This window comes from Vespula vulgaris, chromosome 3 (assembly GCF_905475345.1).
Source record: "Vespula vulgaris chromosome 3, iyVesVulg1.1, whole genome shotgun sequence".
In the NCBI taxonomy this organism is placed as follows: Eukaryota; Metazoa; Arthropoda; class Insecta; order Hymenoptera; family Vespidae; genus Vespula; species Vespula vulgaris.
The window spans coordinates 10,933,973-10,952,037 of NC_066588.1; the positions used below are offsets into that span (position 1 = coordinate 10,933,973).

Consider the following 18,065-nt stretch of genomic DNA (forward strand, 5'->3'; position numbering starts at 1 on the left):
AGTGATAATGATGTTGATGATGGTGGATAGTCTGTTTCCTATGTAAACCGAGCGAAACCAAGAGATACCGCGTGCGAGTGAGCGAGTGAAATGGTGCACCGTGGTGTGCCGTTGAATATGCATTTCGGACACGACCACCGATTGTAATCCCCCAACAGACGGTGTCAGGCTCTCTTGACCCGCCAGTTTTGTCATGGTAATGTGCCTACTTTGTATATTAATGTTCGGAAAGAGATTATACGGGTAAATATGGGGAAGTGGATGTTCTATTAATAGTAGTAAGCGTGAACCATCGTCGGTTGGTTCCAGTTAAACTCGTCCTTCGAGTACTTACTTCTCTTCCATTCCCTTTTCTTCATCTTTTCCTTCTCTTTCTAGAGTCATCGATCGATCAATAAAGAAAAATGACGATAGCAACGAGAATAGATGATCGAGAAATCTCGGAAGGATCTAAACGATCCAGCTTTGCTTGTGTTGTATTGTAGGATGATAGCTGGCGCCTGAGCATCGTTCACGGTCTCGTGCATCGTTTGATAGCATGTGTAAGAAAGGAAGAGAGAGAGAGAGAGAGAGAGAGAGAGAGAGAGAGAGAGAGAGAGGGTATGAATATTTTCTTTCAATAATCGTAACGACTAACTTTGTCATTAACTGGAGAGAATTTTCCAAGAGATAAGACGAATCCGTGTACGTACGTGTCCGTACAACGTAGAAATAAAAATAACAGGAAAGATGATTTGTTTACATGAATAAAGAGAGAGAGAGAGAGAGAGAGAGAGAGAAGACTTATGATCTAGAAAATGTTAATCGTTCAACGAGAGAACGGACAATACGACGCCACAATACGTTATTAATCTATTCGAAAACGTATTAATTAAAGAAAACGAACGATTAAGAAAAACTAGAAAATAAAAGAAGGAAAGTATTTACACGTCCTTGAGAAAAGATAAATAGATCGATATGTAAGAATGTAAAGAGAAAAGAAAAAAGAACAATAATCAAAGCACGAATAGTAAAATCGTGGATATACGATGTAGAAACGATCGAGAAATCGGATAATTCGATTAATACGACAATAATTCTAATTTGCTTTCATTTTTTTGAATGTACACCGAAAACTCGTCATTCATCCTCGCAAGTGAAAAATTCAAACTAAAGGAATATCTACGTCTAATAAATAACATTGTTCGTGACACTAATCGTTATATGGACCGTTTATTTCGAAAGTGGTGTAAGTCCATTTTTTGAAAAAATGAGATATCACATAACTCGTGATCAATTTACTATAAACTTTTTATTTATAACTATATTTAATATCCTAATATTAATATCTTAATATTTAAGTTAATATTTAATATCTTAAAAAATGCCATTACTTCGTTCAATAAAAAATTATCCAATAAAAGAAATTCCATAGCAATATAATATGCATGCTAACCTTCATTTTCCTCGAAACAACAAAAATTGCAGGACTTGCATCACTTTCAAAATAATCGATTCGTATCTTCCCTAGAAACTAAACCAAAAAAAGATACGATAGTTGAATAAAATACTGATCGATAAAATTGGATCAATGAGAAATATTTAATCGAACATTATATACATTCGTTAATGTACCGTACGGATTTTACTATTATCGGATATCACCGGAAGGATCCACAGAAGCGGAGTCGTGCGTTCAAACGCCGTTTTCTTTTCTTATCCTCGTTACAAGCTAGCTTAGCTCGTTCGACTAGCTCAACTCGCTTTGAACGAAGACGAATACGAAGACGAATACGAAGACGAAGACGAAAACGAAGAGGAAGAGGAGAGAGAGTATTCCTCCTTATCCTTCTATACTTCTTTTCTCCTCTTTCCTCTCTTCTGCTTCTTTACCTCCTCCTTTCCCCTGAGGCTCCTCTTCTTCTTCGTCCGCGGCGTGTAGAGAGACCGAGTCCTGGCTGCCGGCCGGATTACTAATCATTTCCCGGGCCCGAGAAACCTCGCTAATTGATTAAAGTCACGATCCTGACCCTGCCGTAATATCGGCAATCTCTGCTTGGCGCACGCTGCCGAGGAAGAAAAGATAGAGAGAAAAAGGTCCAAGGGAGAGAGAGAGAGAGAGAGAGAGATGGTCCGCTCGATGTGCCCGTCTCGCGTACATTTTTTTCTCCCCTCGCTCCTCCCCCACCTCCGACGATTTTTCTTCTTCTTTTTTTTACTTTCTCCCCTTCATAGTCCGGTCGTTTTGGTTTTGCCGTCCGTTCGTGAACGGGCCGGCCATCCTGCATCGTCGTGTCTCTCTCTCTCTCTCTCTCTCTCTCTCTCTCTCTCTATATATATATATATATATATATATCTTTCTCTCTCTCTCTCTCTCTCTCTGTCTGTCTGTCTCTTTCTTTCTACCTCCATCCATTGTTGCATCCTTCCACCCCGGCAAGGGAAACAATGTCTAATTTCAGTTACTGCAGCCATAATGGCCGTCGTTGCAAACAGCGAGCCCAGTCTTCGACGCTGCTGAGAGATAAGTGAAATCCAACGGGCGGTCGCACATCGTTCGAGTCGATCCGAACGATAGTCGTGTCCTTTTTTATACTTTTAGATGGCTGCTCGACGTACTCGTTTTTTCTCTCTCTTTTTCTCTCTTTCTCTGTTTCCGTCCTATCTTTTTGTCTCTGTCTCTTTCTTCTTAATAAATAGGTATAGATGTATATTCAGGACAATACATAAATGAAAGCAAACGAGATATTTGCCGTTAACGACCGACATAAAGAACGAAATCGAATCGCAATACGGTCGATCGTGAGCGTGATAAAGAAAGGGAGAAGGAAATACAATATATAATATCGGACGTCATTAAAGATTGCGATTATCAATGAAATTACGATAAACGAGGAACTATAGTCGGATCGATATAGTGCTGTAGAGGAAAAGGTATGGGGAGGGGAGAGAAGTAATTTCGACAAAAGTCGAAGATGCTGGGGGATACTCCTTCGATGTATACCTATTTTCAGTCGTGATACGCCCGCGTAATTATAACGGGCTATACAAGAGTGAGCGAGAATAACAGAGAGAAAGAGAGAGAGAGAAAGAGAGAGAGAGAGAGAGAGAGAGAGAGAGAGAGAGAGAGTGGGCCGTTTGATAATGACTTTCTGAATGCAGGTCTGTGAAGACGAAATTAGGGTTATTTGCCTCTCTCTACTCGACCTGCTCCTCCTGACTCCTCCTCCACGTGTGCGTCTTGTCTTCCTCTTTTGTTTAGGCGTTAACGAAGCTTCTCTCTCTCTCTCTTTCTCTCTCTACGTGTTTCTCTGTCTCTTTTTCTTCTTTCTGTCTCTCTCTCTTTTCCCGTGACACAATACACGATTCTTATTTCCATCTTAGGACAATAACACCGATCACGATCAATAATGTATTAATGTAAAATGTACTCTATACATATTGTGTAAACAAAGATAAGAAAATGGGTAATAAATACAAACGAAGAATTTTGAATATAACAGTTAAATCGATGTAAAATAGAGAATCATTTATATGTATATATATACATACATACATACATACATACATACATACATACATACATACATACATACATACATACATACATACATATATATATATATATATATATATATATATATATTTATGAAGACTATGTATATATATATATTTTTTTTTCGAAGACAACAGTTAAATCGATGTAAAATAGAGAATCATTTAGATGCATAGATATATGTATTTATGTACATATAAATGTATATACACGTCGGTATCTACATATATACATAGATAGACCTTCGTAGTTCTGAGCTTTCGCAATTAAGGGTTAATTAAATTGAGCGGCTTCCTAGATTTCTGTAATCATCGCGGACAGTATCTGCGGGGTAATCTTCAGCGCATCCTGTCTGCCTGGAGGGCCCCACGGAAGGAAGGGGCCCTCGAGCTAAGGTCATGCACCCCGCTGACCTCGGACCACTGTCTCTCTCTCTCTCTCTCTCTCTCTCTTCTTCTTCTTCTTCTTCTTCGTCTACGCTCCACCTCCTCCTCCTCCTCCTCCTCCTCTTTCGCGGACTCTTCCTCCACCTTCGTCGTTTCTTCTTCTTCTTTTTCTTTCTCTTGTAGGTACCTTGCAAAAGAGAGAGAAAGAGAGAGAGAGAGAGAGAGAGAGAGAGAGAGAGAGATACCGGTCGAGCACACACGGACGTTACGTGCCCCGGCGCGAAGGAACTCGAATTATTATCAAAGAAGACCGGGGCATCGGATAATGGGCGGATGTCGCTGTGACAGAGCAGAAAAGCGACGTATCTCGCGAAGTTTCTGTGGGAAAAAGCGCGACATTTACTTCTCTCTCTTTCTCTATCTATCTATCTATCTATCTCTCTCTCTCTCTCTCTCTCTCTCTCTCTCTCTTTCTCTTTCTTTCTCTATCTATCTATCTATCTATCTCTCTCTCTCTCTCTCTCTCTCTCTCTCTCTTTCTTTTTCTTTCTCTATCTCTTTCTCATACGAATTCGAACGATCCGAGAGAAAAAAAGAGTGATATAAAAACGAGCTCATGAACGAATTGAAATCTTTCTTTTCGATTTGTTCGAGCTAAGATTCATTTACATATTCGTCTATGAATTAATCTATTCGATAGAAACGACTTTTTTTTTCTTTTTTTTTTTTACTAAGAAATAAAGATTGACAAATAATGCGATTTAATTATAAGACGTTTTATTTGTGATTGTTATTTTGGGTAGAGTGAAATTGAAGAATTCGAATAGGTATGCAAGAAAAATTTTGAAAGAATGTTTTATAAGACGTGGAGCAGAAATGAGAACGTTTTTATGATACGATTTTTATCGATGTAAATGAAGTCCTACGTAAAATTTTGTTTAAGAATATGAAAGCTATTGGATATAATGTAATATGAAAAATGAATTTAGGGAAAAGCTGACAAAATATATGTTGAAAGTATATGGAGGATGCAATTTCTTCGTTTGTTGCACTTTGCATGCTTTATTATTCTTTGATAACAACTACACCAGTTAAAATCAATGAAATCTCATAGTAAAATTATATACGTATTTGTATTCGTACTAATGAAAAAATATATATATATATGTATATATAAAATAATATATAAATGATATGATAACGATAAAAAAAAATATATACATTTGGAAATGCACGAAAATAATATACGTACAAATAAAAACTAATATAGTTTAAGAAGATCGTTCATCGAACAATTAAAAATCAGAGGATTAAATAAGAAATTCCAAAAAAGAAAAGTTCGTTGACAAATATTATTGCTAATAAAAAAATATATATACATGTATATATAAAATAATATATAAAAGATATAATAACGATAAAAAAGATATATACGTTTGGAAATGCACGAAAATAATGTACATATAAATAAAAACTAATATAGTTTAAGAAGATCGTTTATCGAACAATTAAAAATCAGAGGATTAAATAAAAAATTCCAAAAAAAGAATTTCATTGACAAATATTATTACTAATGAAAAAAAATATATATAAAATAATATATAAAAGATATAATAACGATAAAAAAAATATATACATTTGCAAATGCACGAAAATAATATACGTACAGATAAAAGCTAATACAGTTTAAAAAAATCGTTCATCGAACAATTAAAAGTCAGAGGACTAAATAAAAAATTCCAAAAAAAGAATTTCATGGACAAATATTACACGATACATCGATCTTATAAATTAATTTTTCCTACCAGTCTTCAAGAATATAATGAAAACAAAAAAAAATGATAATAATAGAAAAAAAAGAAAGATGGGTGTAAAGCATAGGGAGAAGAAGAAGAAGAAGCGTGAAAAGTTATTTGGTGACCTTCTTGTGTATGTCCATCGAGTAGTGACCATTTTTTGCTCGAACAAGGTCAGATCTTATCTGCATCGCGAGAAGCCAAGTTCGAGCGTTCCTTGAAGAGGAGAAGAACAAGAGGATGAGGAAAAGGAGAACGTGGAGAAGGAGAAAGAGAAAGAGAAGGAGAATGAGAATGAGGAGAATGAAGAGGAGGAGGAAGAGGAGGAGAAGATTGAAAAGTGGGGGTAAGGCGTGAGAACACCGTCGGCCTTTCCGTCGGCCTTTCCGTCGGCCTTTCCGCAGGCCGCTATTAACCCTGAAACTACCAAAGGGGCCCCGAACGGACAACGAAATCGGCTCCTCTACGACGTGTTTTGCAAGATCGACGGATCTCGTGTTATCTTTTTTCTCTCTCTTTTTTTTTTGTCTCTTTTCGTTTCTTTTTTCTCCTTCTTTTCCTTCCTCTCTTTTTCTATGTGAAATACATAGCTATGTAGGGAAAATTTCGAAAGAATGTTTTACAAGGCGCGGATCAGAAATAAGAACGTTTTTATGAGACGATGTTCAATTTTGCCTTGGTAAGATTTTTCTAAGAATTCTAAAGCTACTTGGGTGTAAATATTATTTTAATTTGTTTAATTGTTATTATTGTTATTATTGTTATTGTTGTTGTTGTTGTTGTTGTTGTTATTTTTATTTTTTATTTACAATTTTTTAATTACTTTTCATTTGCATTTTTTTAATTAAGCTGGCCAGTAAGATTGGAACGTTTTGGGAGAAAATTGAGTTTTTTTATATTTGAGGTATTATAAAAAAAAATTGTTTTGAATCTAGATGACGTGTAGTGGTCAAGTTGAATAAAAAAATGTTTGGTTAATAAAGTGTCGAAAATGATTTGACAAAATTGATCTTAAGTGATTTCAATAATGATGATATGTAATAAATTGCTTCTTTTTAATAGCTTATCTATATGAAAAATTAATAAGAAAGAAATTATCTTGACATAATCTCATATTTATGTTTACAAAGAATACTTTGTACTTATTTCACGAATTATCTGAATAAGTTTCGTATTATAAAAATATTCTCGTATATTTCCAATCTTATTCATATCGTTTAATAGATAGTTTGTACTTGTTCATATATTTACAACACGATTTTTAATTATATATATATATATATATATATATATATATATATATATATGCAAAAAAAAATAAAAAAGAATTTCAATTATGAGGAAATTATACGACTAATTTGTTTTATCATTGCTTAAAGTAATTAAATATTAAACGTTTATAAAATAAAATATAAAATTAAATCAATTTACATAAATGGAACTTCGTAATCTTTGATTTAACAGAATATTTTTTAAAACTCAAAAAAGAAAAAATAATTTGTAATAATAGTTCTGATAATCTGTAACAGATGGTCTATCTAATAAAATAAATCAACTATGTCAACGTCCTTGAAACTAACGGTACCAATATTCAGGAAAAATTGAAACTTGTTTGTTTGTTGACAAATAAAATAACGTTCGTAAACACCGGAGTAAAAATATAATAAAATAATTTCTATCGAACTTTCATTTACTCGCTATATACGTACGTAAACAAGTTATTTAGAACATAAAAATAGCAAACTATTTATAACTTTGTCAAGGTCAATCTTTCGTTCGATGTTGATTAATTGTAAACATTTATTAATAAGTTGAATGATTACAACATATATGCCATCTAAATTCTATATTTTTTTCTTTTGTACTTGTATTACAGTTCAGCAAACACCGTATGCCAATAATGGGTACCTATTTCTGACTTTTCCTCTCGCAAATATATTATAAACTTGTTTTTCTGTTCCTCTAATTACACCCTTTTAACGAAGCTTTTTTTAAGATCTAACCCAATTAATCTTTTCGAAGAATTAGCGAGATACGTCATTTTCCATGTACTCGACTTCCTCTTTTTTCAAATCATTATTAAATCAAATGGATATAGTTACATGTATAAGTGTATAAAATTTCTTAAGATGTGTGTATATCTTATTTAATGTAGTTATGTATATATATGTGTGTGTGTGTGTGTGTGTATGAGATTGTTACGCACTCGTGGTTTGGAATATAAGAAAAAGAGATTTTCTTTTCCTTGCCCTTTTTAAGATACATTCCAGACTTCTTATTAATTTCTGAGAATCTTAGTATAATGTGTGTATATGCGTGCATACGTGCATGCATGCTTACATGCGTGCGTGCATGTGTATATGCATGTACCTGTGTGTATTTATATACGCCTGTATGTGTGTGTCTGTATCTCTCTCTCTCTCTCTCTCTTTCTCTTTCTCTTTCTCTTTCTCTTTCTCTTTCTTTCTGTGTGTATGTTAAAGTGTGTGTATAGATAAAAATCGATCTTTAATTTTTCTTCGTAGACCGTATTTGAAATATCTTGTCACGACTTGGCTTAAAAACGTCGCAGTAGAAAAAGACGACTCTCGCCAGACGCAACATACGTGCTACATTGAGAAATCTTGACGACCAAGACGTTCTATTTCTCGTCGCCATTAACATTACAACTACCGAAGTAGTTCAAATAATTCATTTCAGATCTCTTATTTTTAAAATCAACGAAAGAGCACGATGATTACTAGAAATTTTAATTAAAACAAAATTTTTTAAGTCTTCGTTGAGTTCATTATTAATTTGTTCATTATTAATTTGAATGAATTGAGATTAAATCGTATCGTAAAAGTTATAAAATTAAATCAATTAAAATTAATAAAGAATGAATTATATTTTCTTTCAAAGTATATATCAAATTCACAGAGATTCGTAGAAGTATAACATGTTGATAAAAATAAATCGATAGATTAATTCACAGAAATTAGAAATATACTTTCGTATTAATTAATTTCTTCTTTTTCCTCTTTTAATAAGAAAAAAAAGGATCTTCGCAATTCGATTAATTCGCGATTAAAATATCTTATTATGAAAAATCTTTTTGTGTGTTTTAATATAGCTTTATTAAATGAGCGGACATACGTATCCGCTTTCGATGTAAATTGGTTAAGAGATATATTACTACCACCTTACTTATCATCATCATCATCATCATCATCATCATCATCATCATCATCGTCATTATTATTATTATTATTATTATTATTATTATTATTATTATTATTATTATTATTATTATTATTATTTGCTATTCTCCTCGAAAGATTTTTCTCCCTGATTTCTTTCTTAAATTTTCTTTTTCTCTGACACGTTGTTAAGAGAACTCCGTGACGCGAGTATTCGGTATGTAAGTTTATTATATGTTTTTTTCTCTCATTTTTTTCTTTCCTTTAGACGACATACTCGCCCGATCGTAATAAAGACGAGAACATTCTGGCTGGCGTAACGGAGCTCGCGAGGACGTTACGTTTGCTCGCGACAGTTTCGATAAACGCACATCTTGTATTTTGATAGAAACTAAAAGTTTATCACGAATCATCGAGATCAACGAAGGAGAAATTCTCCAGTTGAATAAACTGGAATAAATGTATTCGTTTTATACGTTTTTCGTCGTCACGATCAAACCTACCATGTCCTCTCTCTCTCTCTCTCTCTTTTTTTATATATATATATATACACATATATACATACATACATACATACGTATATATATATATATATATATATATATATATATATATATATATATATATATGAAATTAAGTCTAATAAGTTTGTTTGATAAAAAAGGGTTCAGTACAATGCATACCTTCCCGGCGCATGCCCATCTTCAAGCACTTCTTCAGCCGGCAGAACTGGCACTGATTTCTGTGATGCTGGTCGATGGGACAGTTCCTGGTTCCCCGACACGAGTACGTCAGGTTCCTCCTGACACTCCTCTTGAAGAAGCTCTTGCATCCTGAAAGCAAAAGGAAAATACGTGCTCTCGTTAAACCACCTTCGTCCTTTCATTTCAACTTCAACTTCTTGACCACGACACGTCGACGTAGTAGTACGTTCGATCGTTCGAAATATTAAACTACGAACAAGTTAACTGGCTAACTAGCTAACTAGCTAGTTCGATGAGTAATACGTACAAAATTGAATAAATATTCTTGATGATTCTTGTCATATTTATTAATTCGTACAAACTCTTGTATTCTATATTATACTATATAACTACGTTTATTATATGTTAATGAAACGTATTGGTATATATATTGTTATTATTATTATTATTATTATTATTATTATTATTATTATTATTATTTTTATCATCATCATTATTATTATTATTATTATCGAGACAACATAGCCAAGCCAATTAAGATTTAATCGATTAAATCGCATTACCGTTAAAGACCACCGTAACGGCATTCGAGTTGATCTCGATCGAGACTCGATTGTTATCTCGTGCACCTACTTATACTTTTCTTTACTCGGTTATTCAATTAAAAAAAAATGGTTAAATGTATAATATATCGAGCGATGAAATGAGTACGTCACGAAAATTATGGAAACACAAATGAGCAAATTTGGAGTTCAAGAAAAAGAAGAAATAAAAAAGAAAAGAAATAACGAACGAACATTTTCGACGATTTCAATGGAATTGCGAATGAGAGAAAATAAAAACAAAAAAATACTGCGTATTTCTATTTATTTATTCATTTATTTTTTATTCGTTTAAAAGAAGATCTAGTTAAACTTATACGAATAAAATGTTGGTAATAAAACGGAGAAAATCTTTTTGTATGCCTTCATTTTGCACACGAGTTTCACACGATGAAAAAAAACAGAGACAGAAAAAGATATGTTTTATTAGAACTCGAAGAGAAGAGTCGAAAGTGCCGACCGACCGAGTCGATCACGAAAATCCTATTAGTTGTTGTCTCGATGAGATCGAGGACTATGTTCTCCCTCTCTCTCTTACTCTCTCTCTCTATGTCTTTCTCTCTCTTTCTCTCTCTTTCTCTTACTCGTTCACTCACTCTTCGTTAACCTCGATAAGTAACGGTAAGCTTTCCTTTCGATTATTCTTAGCATTTCGAGATGCACGTCTTAGATTTTCTATGACTCGTTGTAAAAAGAAAAATAAATTATTGCATTATCCATCAAGATATTTCAACAGATAATTCTAGATAATCTCTAACCCTTGGATAGCTTAAAACAACGCGCTTTTCAACGGACGATTCATTGTTTCTTGTAAATCGTTAGAAAGAAAAAGAAAAAAAAATAACGATGAAAAGAGAAAAGAAAAAAAAGGAGGATCGTCAAAGAAAGAAAAAATTCAATATGTCGGAACAAATTTCATCGAACGAAGTCTTACTTATCAGATACTTCTGATAAGATACTTCCCAAAGGGATTAATATTTGGATAACTTCGTAAAACGTTACACCCCCATCGTGGATATCTCTCTCTTATCGTTAAACATTCGTGAAACGAACTTGAAATTCCCATAACGGACTAGAATTCGAGAAGCTAACTATGCGAAACAACGGAGGAGTTCTGCTCTTAGGATAAAGGACGCTGTAAACGCGTTGCAAGACGCTCGTAAAGGACTCAAAGGATATTCTGAGAGTAATAGAGAAAGATAGAAAGAAAGAGAGAGAGAGAGAGGAAAAGAGAAAGACAGAGAGAGAGAGAGAGAGGATCAACGTTCTTCGAATATTACCTATGTCAAAGAAAAAAGAAAAGAAACTTCTTTCTTTTGTGCGTAACGATGACCACGAACATACTCTCTTTCTCTCTTTCTCTTTCTCTCTATCTATCTACCTCTATCTCTTTTTTTCTTTCATAACTATTTTCAAGGACATAGTTCTGAATTTCTTCAACATCCACTTCTTCTTCTTCTTCTTCTTCTTCTTCGTCATCGTCGTAGTCGTCGTAGTCGTCGTCGACGTCGTCGTCGTCGTCATCGTCGTCATCGTCGTCGTCGTCGTCGTCGTCGTCGTATCGTAGTCGTCGTGTTGTCGTCGGCACAGCGACCACCGCTGAGAAAGGGAACGCGGGGTCGCCATAACTACAAATTGCATCGTTACACGCAAATTACGCGATTATAGTGCGCAAGGCAACCACTAGGAGACGCTGTTCTTGAGTCTCCTTCACATATGCGGTGCTACCTGGTACCGCGCAAGAAGCGAGAGTGATAGAGAAGGGTTGATACTCTTAAGTGTATAGGGTGGACCGAATAAAGTGTTACGAGAATTGTAAAGTGAAATTAGAAGTATGTTGATAATATCGATATATTGTATTGGACGGTTGTGTTAAATTAAATAAGATAATACTAAGGGTTAAGTAAATTTTCTATAGTATTGTTTAATTATTATATATTTTTGATATAATATATAATTAGAAATAATAGTAAAATAATAAGTAATTCTAATCATTATATATTATTCTAGTTATATTTCTAATCATCTTGAGAGATGTCATCGTCATGAGAATGATATTTTAATATATTTTATATATATGTATTTTTATATATTTTTGATATATTTTATATATATATATATAAATGTATATGTTTATATATAATACAATATATTATATTTTCTAAACGCACTTTTACATTTTACACAATCTAATTATTTAAATTAATTAAATTAAATTATACACTCAATTAATTAAATTGCTTTTGTTTCCTATAACATCAGCTCACATCTTTTTACCTTATATCATATTTTATTAAAACACAATCCAAATTACTATCCTTAATGGTTCGAAAGAGTATCTTGTAACACATTATCTGTACCACCCTATATATGTACAAAGTACATATATGTAGACACACGCGCACACGCATACGTTATACCTATAGTTCTATACCAGCTTAGAGAGAACCATGCGTAACCTAACTGCAAGGGAAATAGATAGAGAGAAAAAGACAGAGAATCGTGCAAGTACACTGTTTATACTTTCAGATTGCAGCTTGCACAGCCCCCGGAGCTCAAATTGCTCGCGTCATTGAATTTTCATTGCTCGGAGACTCGTTCCATTCCGTGTGCTACGAGTGGCTGAAACGGCGCGAGCCTCGGCACCCTTCTTCCGCCTTTCGAATGCCTCGAAGAGAAGCCGATCCTACTACGCGAGAAGGGATTCCTGCTGTTGTCCTTTAAAGGGTACGTAGCTAATAGTCTAGCCGGACGATTTGTGGCCACGCTATTCGTCTTACGCTCGTAACTTGGATGAAAAGGACAGACGGATAGATACATAGACGAATGGATGGATAGATAGATAGATAGATAGATAGATAGATAGGTAAGTAGTTAGAGACATAGAGAGAAAGAAAGAGAAAAGTTCGCGTAAGAAATTATTATAACATCGAATACTAATATTGTATTTTTAATCGATCAGATAAATATATATAACCAATCAGTTGTACGAAATTTAATCGAATTTAATTCATAGATATCTTCGAAATTTATATATTTCGTCAGTTATAATAACGTATATTAACTCGTATATTAATATCGACTATAATAAATTATAAACAATAAAATCGTACGGTATTGTAAAGATTATCTATTAGTTTTTATCTTTTTTATTTATTTATTTATTTAATTTATTTTCTCTTTTATTTATTCCAACGATATAATCTCTGCACGCGACATGATTAACAAAGTCTACTATATAGGCACGATTAATCAAATTGATTCAAGAATACCTACATAACAAGTGATTTTTTCTATCATTTCTTTTCGTCGATGTATAGTGAATGAAAAAAAAAGGATTAAAAAAAGAAGAAGAAAAAAGATTAAGTAGAAAAAAAATAAGTTGATTCCTTTTTCTCGATCTTAACGAGATTCGATTTTAATAGGTCACATTCGTAATAATGCTAATAACGAAATGATTACATTCGTTTGATCGACAATGTTCAAGGGTCGTTTGATTTTCAATCTGTCGTAAGGCCTCGCGACGAGGATTATTCTCGTCGATCGAAGGAAAGAAAGTTTACGATCGAGACGCGATACGAATGCTCGTACCTATGCGATAATCATCGAATTAGCATCAGGATCTCAAGGATTCGAGCATGCGACCGTAACGATCGCCTCTCGAAACGAGTCTGCTACGGCTATTTTGCATAGCGAGAAAATGTATATGTACTCTATCTATGTATCGAAATTGGTGCGTACGAGAAATCGGATCGGACTTTGAAGACACACAGAGAGATAAATAGATACATGGATAGATAGATAGATAGATAGATAGATAGATAGATAGATAGACGAGAGAAAGAGAGAAAAAATAAACGATGAGTTCCACCGAGTCACTCTTTCGGAAAATAAGTACTTACACGTTGTGACAGAAAGTATCAATTCCGTCAAATCGACGGAAGAGGATGATAAAAGAAAAAGAAAACAAAAAGAGGATGGAAAAAATTAATCACTGAAAAAAAAAATTGTTAATAGTATCTCAATCATACTTTTTCCTCTCTCTCTCTCTCTCTCTCTCTCTCTCTCTCTCTCTCTCTCTTTCTTTGTCTGTCTTTCTCTCCCTCGTCATCAATTCACCCATTCTAATGTCATCTCGTCATTCAGGAAGGCGGAGATCGTTTCGTTTTTCCGTGAAAATTGCAAAGCATGCTGGAAGTCAGGCACGCGTATCTGCACGTAATAGGCAGACGATCATCTTTCGAGTATGACTCATGAAAATGACTCGAGTTTAAAAAAAAAAAAAGAAAAAAGAAAGAAAGAAAGAAAAAGAAAAGGAAAGGAAGAAAAAAATGAAGAAGAAGAAACGAGGAAACGTTACCGTTTCGTGGTGCATTCACGACGAAATAAATAATTCAATAATTGCCATTACTAATTGGTAATAATTAATTATATTACATTGATAAATTACTGAATATTCGAAACGATAATTGAGACGATGTTATACGATAAGATGATTAAATAAATACATAATTTAATTCAAGGTTTGTCATTTTTAATTGATAATCTTTAATTACGTTACGTCGACAAAAAAATGTCGAATTAACGAATAAGATAATTCAAATAAGAAAAGCCGTTGTACGAATGACAGTACGACATGTAGAATCCCTTTACTTCCCTTTTATTACGTTCTCGAGTTATGGGAAAGAGCGGTCGTATCATCACTGCAAGAGCTTCCCTTCGCTAATTATTTGTCCTTACTTGGTGCGATAAGACGATTCGTTGGGATACATACACTCTGTTAGTTCACTAGTGAGCGCAAATTAGTCGGTGGCGTTGCTCCGTGAATTTATCGGCTTCCCGTCGGAACGATACGCTCTTAACAAACCCTTGATGATAAATAAATCTTTCTCTGTCTAGTTTATTCGCGGAAGAAAACGAGTTTGATCTAAGATCGTTAAATGATCTAACATGAAGATAGATACATTACTTCATGGAACAAAAGCACGAGACTGGATAAGAAAAAGAAAAAGAAGAAGAAAGAAAGGAAAAAAAAATAATAATAAATAATTACCTTGTATCACAATTACATTAAAAATATGAATTAAATTGTACATTAAGATCTGACATGGCGATTAATAAATCTCATACTTAAATGAAAATAATACGATACCACGACGATAGAATTTAGATTAAAATCTCAATTTAACACGTATCGTATGGAAGCTAATACGATAAAATTAATACGGCGGCGGGCATGTAAATTACACCGAAATGTGGCTAAAATTATCAATTTACGTACCACAGTTAAATTTTGATTTAAAAATATAAATGAAATTCTACATTATGTAAGAAGATCTAAAGATAAAATTAGACTTTTACAAAATATATATCTGAATATCTATCGCATAGGGTATCCAAATAAAAAGAAGAATTAAGCCCGTCACGAAGGATAACGAAGCAAAAAGAAAAGAAACAGGAAAGAAAGACAAAAATAGAGAGAGAGAGAGAGAGACAGATAAATAAACAGACAGACAGACAGACAGACAGACGAAGAGACAGAGAAAAAAGCAAAAAAAGAATTTAATAAAAATCGTGATTGACAAAAAAGAAAGACGAAAATAAAGAGAAAAAGAGAGAGAGAGAGAGAGAGAGACAAACAGACAGATAGACAAAGACATAGAAGAAAAAGAAGAAGAAGAAAAAAAGAAGGAAACAAATCGAGGACCAAAGATAGGGTTCACGAGTCGCTGAAGTTTCGACTCGACCGCGTGAAATTAACGACATTGTTATAATTAATTAGCCCGAAGAGCAGCACTGGTTTCGCCAGGCAAGAGACGCGTTGCTGGTTGCTAGTAGGTAGATAGATAGGTAGACGCACGCGGACGCATGCTAGGCGCGTTTTCTTTGCGCTGGCAAATAGCAAGCGGTGTGCGGGGTTCGTTAGTGGGATAATTGGTCACAGAGGATGCGTCCGGCTAAGTCGCGCCTGGTAATTCTATGCCCGTTGCATATACACCATCTAGAGAGTCCATGTGCGCGTCCGTGCGTGCCGTACATCGTCTTCTTACCTCGGCCAACCTGAGAATCCACTTTACGATGAAAGCTACGATGAAACGTCGATAGTTCGAATGGTTTTTTTAAGGAAGAAAGAAAGATCGAGTTGAATGTAAAAATGATGACGTTCTTTAATTATTACGAGATTGTTTGTCTCCTGTGTCGTTCTTTTTTTTTCTTTTTTTTTTTTTCTTTTCTTTTTTTTTCCTCCTTATCTCTTTTTCTGTATCGCTGACGAATGTTTAGCGTTAATATTCGATTTTTATTAATTATGTTGATTTTTAAAAAGCGTTTGTTTTATGTTAATTATAGGAAACGAAGATTGTTGGTTAATTCGAAGGTATTATTTTATGGGGCAAAGTAAAGTATCGTGTTTTTTTTTTTTTTTTGTTAATATTCGATTTTTATTAATTATGTTGATTTTTAAAAAGCGTTTGTTTTATGTTAATTATAGGAAACGAAGATTGTTGGTTAATTCGAAGGTATTATTTTATGGGGCAAGGTAAAGTATCGTGTTTTTTTTTTTTTTTTGTTAATATTTGATTTTTATTAATTCATTCGGGTTTTAAAAAACGTTTGTTCTATATTCATTATAAGAAACGAAGATTGTTGGTTAATTCGAAGGTATTATTTTATAGGGCAAGGTAAAGTATCGTGTTTTTTTTTTTTTTTGTTAATATTTGATTTTTATTAATTCATTCGGCTTTTAAAAAGCGTTTGTTCTATATTAATTATAATAAACGAAGATTGTTAATTAATTTGACGTGAAAAGTATTATATTAATTCGTAGAACAAGATAAAGTATAATATTAAAAATTGATTTTTATTAATTAATTCGATTTTTAGAAAGCGTGCGTTCTATATTAAATATAAAAAATAGAGATTGTTAGTTAATTCGAAGTGCAAAGTATTATTTCAAATAAGATGGTAAAATATCGTGCTTATTATTAATATTCGATTTTAAGATGGGCACGCTTCTATATTAATTATAAGAATGATAGTTAATTCGAAATAAATTCAAATAATCAAGTATCGTATCTTTCAAGAAAATATTGAAAAGGTTATTTCGAAGTGTTTATTTATTCGCTGTGATCATAAGATTTATTTTTTATGAACAATTTCATGAACAATTTTTAAATTACGAGTTTATAACATTGACTTTTTAATTAATGTGTTATTCGATATTAAATGATATATTTGATTTTTATTTCATGATAATAAATTATAAGATAATATGAAACTGAACTTAACTTATCCTATTCCATCAATAAATTTATAATATTGGAACAAATAAAAAAATACCTTTTTTAAACTAAATATTAAAATTATAAAAAAAATATATAACAAAATAAATTAGATATATATGTATACATTGTGTATATAATATAATATAAATTTGAAATTAAAAATATTATTTCAAATGGTACAATAACAGATCGAATCTCAAAAAAATAAGAAAAGATATCTGATGCATTAGTTCATTATCAGATAAAATTTGGCGAATATTTATAAAATCTCTCATATAGCACTAAACATAACCAATCTACCTGCATCATCGTCTTTAATTAATAAAATTTTTACGCTATATTTCAGATTAATTCTAAAAAATCCAAAACGTTTCTCAAATCTTCTTTAACATCCTGAAATATCTAAACGATCTAAATCTTGATTGTACAATAACGTCTTAAAAGAGATCGGATTGTTTTCAGAAATTCTAAAAAAAAAAAAAAATAAATAAAGAAAGAAAAAGAAAGATAAATAAAAAGAAACAAAAAGAAATAAAAGAATAAAAAAAAAGAAGAAGAAGAAGAAGAAGAAGAAGTTTCG

General features: G+C 32.9%; 1 protein-coding gene across 2 annotated transcripts in view; it reads right to left on the bottom strand.

Moving 5' to 3' along the window:
- The window catches only part of LOC127062201 (COUP transcription factor 2), a 119,407-nt gene that overhangs the window by 88,078 nt on the left and 13,264 nt on the right, over positions 1-18,065 (bottom strand). Inside the window, exon 2 of one of the 2 annotated variants that reach the window (XM_050989973.1) lies at positions 9,571-9,729. In XM_050989973.1, coding sequence (XP_050845930.1) covers positions 9,571-9,729 — 159 coding nt within the window. The remainder of the gene's footprint in view (positions 1-9,570; positions 9,730-18,065) is intronic. The other variant, XM_050989974.1, reaches the window with a different exon arrangement.